Genomic DNA, 4,729 nt, shown 5'->3' on the forward strand with positions numbered 1-4,729 from the left:
ATTCCTACTGGCAACTCACATGCACAAATCTCCATCAACAAAGGAAAATTTTGACACTTCTATTATTATTATTCCCTCGATTTTTTTTTCCTAATGTAAAAAAAATGAAAATTTCCCATGGATTATTTTTTTTTTCCAGTGCTTTTTGCTTACAGCTACAGGTCTGCTGTCCAGCAGCAGAGTAAATCCATTTTTAACCATATTCATTGTCCCTTTCCCAGATCTTGAAATATCATCATTCATCTCTCTCTCTCATATTTCACAATCCCCAGTTTTTTCATGTCAGCAGCAAATTGCTTATTTCAAATCTTCCATCATTTTGTACAAGAAATTTTATAAAATCCCAACAAATCCTCCTGTAAATCACTCAAAGTCCCCGACCCTCCATAGGCCCCATCTCTGATCTTCTCCAACTCTAAACTCCAAACCCCCTTTTTGTACTTCTCTCTCTCTTCATCTCAAATCCCTTTGAGCTTTTCTTTTCATATTTTTATATATATTTACTTTCCTTTCTCTCCACAGAATTTTCCTAGTCCTTCCTCCAGGGTCCCTCCAAATTCTCCATACCCATCAGTTCTCTCTATAAATTAAGCTGAGTTTCAGTTCCATTAGCCTCAGAAACACCAAGAAAAAGCTAAGCTCTCCCCTTGAAAAATCAGTTCTTGATTCAAGAAAACGAAAATGGGAGAATATTGGACCTCTTTTGCTTCTCTTCTTGGTGTTTTAGCTTTCTGTCAATCTCTCCTCCAAGTTATCTTCCCACCAGAGCTCCGTTTTGCTTTTCTCAAACTCTTCAATCGGATCTTAAACGCTTTCTCTTCTTTTTTATACTTTGATATCACCGAAATCGATGGTGTTAATACCAACGAGCTTTATAACGCTGTCCAGCTTTATCTCAGCTCCTCTGTTTCCATCTCCGGCAGCCGCTTGAGCCTTACTCGGGCTCTTAACTCCAGCGCTATCACTTTTGGTCTCACAAATAATGACTCCATTTTCGATACTTTCAGTGGCATCACCGTCCTCTGGGAGCATGTCGTCTCTCAAAGACAAGCCCAGACATTTTCTTGGCGGCCATTGCCTGAGGAGAAGAGAGGGTTCACTCTTCGAATCAAGAAAAAGGACAAGTCTTTGATTCTTGATTCGTATCTGGATTATATTATGGAGAAAGCGAATGATATCAGAAGAAAAAATCAAGACAGATTGTTGTATACGAACTCGAGAGGTGGGTCGCTGGACTCGAGAGGCCATCCATGGGAGTCTGTTCCTTTCAAACATCCGAGCACTTTCGATACTTTGGCGATGGACCCAGTGAAGAAACAAGAGATTATGGAAGACTTGAAAGATTTCGCTAATGGGCAAGGCTTCTATCAGAAAACTGGGAGAGCTTGGAAGAGAGGTTATTTGCTTTATGGACCACCTGGTACTGGCAAATCTAGTATGATTGCTGCCATGGCTAATTATCTTGGTTATGATATTTATGATCTTGAATTGACTGAGGTTCACAACAACTCAGAGCTAAGGAAACTTCTGATGAAGACAACTTCTAAATCCTTAATTGTTATTGAGGATATTGATTGTTCTATTAATTTAAGCAATAGAAAGAAGAACAACAACAGTGGGAATTCCATGGGAAGAAGCTACTATGACTCAGAAATCCGATCTGGGTCTGGCTCCGGCGGTGAAGAAGGTGGAAATTCAATAACTTTATCTGGGTTGTTGAATTTCACTGATGGGTTGTGGTCATGTTGCGGAAGTGAAAGGATTTTTGTGTTCACCACCAACCACATTGAGAAACTTGATTCTGCATTGCTAAGGAGTGGAAGAATGGACATGCATATATTTATGAGTTACTGTTCATTTGCAGCAGTGAAGATTTTATTGAAGAATTATTTAGGGATTGAAGAGAGTGATTTAGATGATGAGATTCTCAGGGAATTGGAGGAGATCATTGATAAATCAGAGATGACTCCTGCTGATGTTAGTGAAGTTTTGATCAAGAACAGGAGAAACAAAGACAGAGCTGTGAGAGAATTGCTTGGAGCATTGAAGGAAAAAGCTGAGAATAATTTAAAAAATGTAGGTCTAAGAGACAAGAATTTGAATGCTGTGAAAGAGGAAGAAGAAGAAGAAGAAGAACAAGAGAAGAGAGCATTAGAAAGTCCAAAAGAAGGTTGTGCTTGTGAAGAGGAGAATTGCAAGAAAGAAACAGAGGAAGAAGAAAAGATTAAGTGATTCAAGAAATGATGATTTTAGCTCTTTTCTTTCTCTGTTTCTTTTATTTATTAATTTTTATTTTCTTTTCTTTTCTTTTCATTAAAATCTTTTTGTGGTTCAGAAAGATAAAGATGAAAAAAAAAAAAAAAAAAAAAGAGAAGAAGAAGCAGATTGAGATTGGTTCTTGGGAGTATTAAATCTTGAAAAGAAATTTTGTTGGCTGTGGGGGCTGGTGACTGACTGGTGAAGCTTGGAGGGAAGTGAAATGGAAACTGTAATGGATAATATCACTATATTAGGTCTAAAAAATTTCTGAATGTTTAATATTAATATTATAATGTTAATTAAATAATACAAGTAGCATTATATGATGAACAGATAAGCTTGTATTTGTTCATGTGGTGTGGTTGGCCATGTGGTATTTTCTTAGGGGTCCTCAATTACTCATACATTTCCTTTCCAATCCCTTACACATGCTTCCATTATATTCTAATCATCCCACTCTTAAATATCTATTTTCTATTCAGGCTCTAAATGCTTGCTTGCCTTGCCATGTTTAGTAAAAATTGTAATAATTATATACTAATCATGAATTAAGTTCAAATCCCCTTAAGCATGATTATAAAAATTAATTGCCATAAAAATTTTATTATATAATTATTATTCAGTGTGGAACGTCGAGCGATTACTATCGAACGTTGAGTGACTATTATGGTCGAACGTTGAGTGATTATCTTGAAATAACGTTGAGTGACTATTACGGTCGAACGTTGAGTAATTGCCTTGAGATAGATGAGATGATTTTTTTATTTGTGAGCGAATTAAATTATAAATTCACATTATTTATAATCAATTGGGTTGTAATATTTTAAATTTGATTTGGTATTTTAATATAAGTTTAATTTGCATGATAAAAAATAAAATATGCAAAACTGTTTGTGTATAATAATTTTTCACTATTTTGGATTAGTGAAGGACTACATAGCTGACATGAGATGGGAAGAAAAAGAAGTAAAAAATGATGGCTACGAGAATTTTCAATATGAAAGAACTTCTCCAGGCTAAGTGTTAGGTAAGCATATTTGACAAAGTGTCACTAAAATCATCATTTACCCTTAAGGCTTGGTGTCACAAGAATCAACACAATTTCTTAAAGCTCCATAATTATGTCAAACTTTTCTGTAATTTTCTAATAAAAAATAATTCAAAGACTGATTATTATATTTTAGGAGAATAAAGACAAATTTTCACACATTTCCTTTAAAAAAATTATCACACAATGTTTTTCTACACATCTAAAAATTCAAACACATAAAAAAATAAATATTCCCGATCAAGATATAATTGAATATAGCATGATAAAAAAAAATAACCATAAATTTTATTAAAGCTCAATTAGTTTTACATTTATTTCCAATTACGTGACTCGATATTCTCGCTTTTTTCTTTTTTTAAATTTAACTTTCAATGCAAATTTATTTATATGGTTCGATATTCTCGCTTTTTTTCTTTTTTTAAACTTAACCCTTTTCCTTTTCTATGAAAAATGATTTGCGTAAATTGACTATCAATGAAAATAAAAATGGTGTTGTCCTTATTAAGAACTCAAGAGATATTCCGATCATTAGTTATGATTTCTGTATGGTGAGAATATTTCTCACATATAATCCAATCAATTTTCAGAATATACAGACTTTTTTGGCAGATTTATGGCAGATTTATAGCATCTTTTAGGGAGTATCTATTATGCAATAAGAGGCAAAAAAATATCTGTTTTGATTTTTTAATAATGTTGATTTTCCTTCCTCTCAACAGGATGATGATAGCTACAAGTTTTCCTTCCTCTCAATAGAATGCCTCTAACCACACCTATACGAATATTAATTTGACAGGTAACAGTGAAGCGGTTCATCCCGTCGAAGGTCTGATAGCCGAAAGCAATGATCGTCCTGTGTTGGAACTGCCGAGAACTCGATAATTCTCGGACAGTTAATGCATTGAAAGATTTGGTTACTGGTTACAAGCCGGACATTTTATTTTTGATAGAAATAAAAGTTTTACTATCCATCGTTGTTTGCTCTTTGTGACGGAATTTTCATATTTCAATGACTGCATTCTTATAGACTGTTTGTAAGTGGTTCAATCACTTCGGTCTCCATGTTTAGATATTTCTAAACTGAATTTGATTTTGAATGATTGTAAATTTTTATTATACTCTAAAACTGATATTTCTGTTATATAAATTTATTTTTATTATACTCTAAAACTGATATTTCTGTTATATAAATTTATTTTTATTATACTCTAAAACTGATATTTCTGTTATATAAATTTGTCGTCGTACCACTTTAACTGCTCATACTTTGACTTGAGAATATATTAGATATGATCGTTTTTCTGTTTAGGATGATATTTTTTTTTATTTAATGAAATTTTATTAATACAAGGAGTAGTTTTACTTAAAAAAAATAATAAATTTTATTAATTAAATTATAAAAAAAATAATCACTAAATA

At 33.0% G+C, this 4,729-nt stretch overlaps 1 protein-coding gene across 1 annotated transcript; it reads left to right on the plus strand.

Moving 5' to 3' along the window:
- Positions 1–288: 288 nt before the first annotated feature.
- Positions 289–2,607, plus strand: LOC110630994 (AAA-ATPase At5g57480). Its single transcript, XM_043950100.1, has one exon. It carries the CDS (start codon positions 682–684, stop codon positions 2,230–2,232), a length of 1,551 nt encoding a protein of 516 aa, XP_043806035.1. The 5' UTR covers positions 289–681; the 3' UTR covers positions 2,233–2,607.
- The last annotated feature ends 2,122 nt before the right edge of the window (positions 2,608–4,729 follow it).

Source organism: Manihot esculenta, chromosome 14 (genome assembly GCF_001659605.2).
Source record: "Manihot esculenta cultivar AM560-2 chromosome 14, M.esculenta_v8, whole genome shotgun sequence".
NCBI classification, from domain to species: Eukaryota; Viridiplantae; Streptophyta; class Magnoliopsida; order Malpighiales; family Euphorbiaceae; genus Manihot; species Manihot esculenta.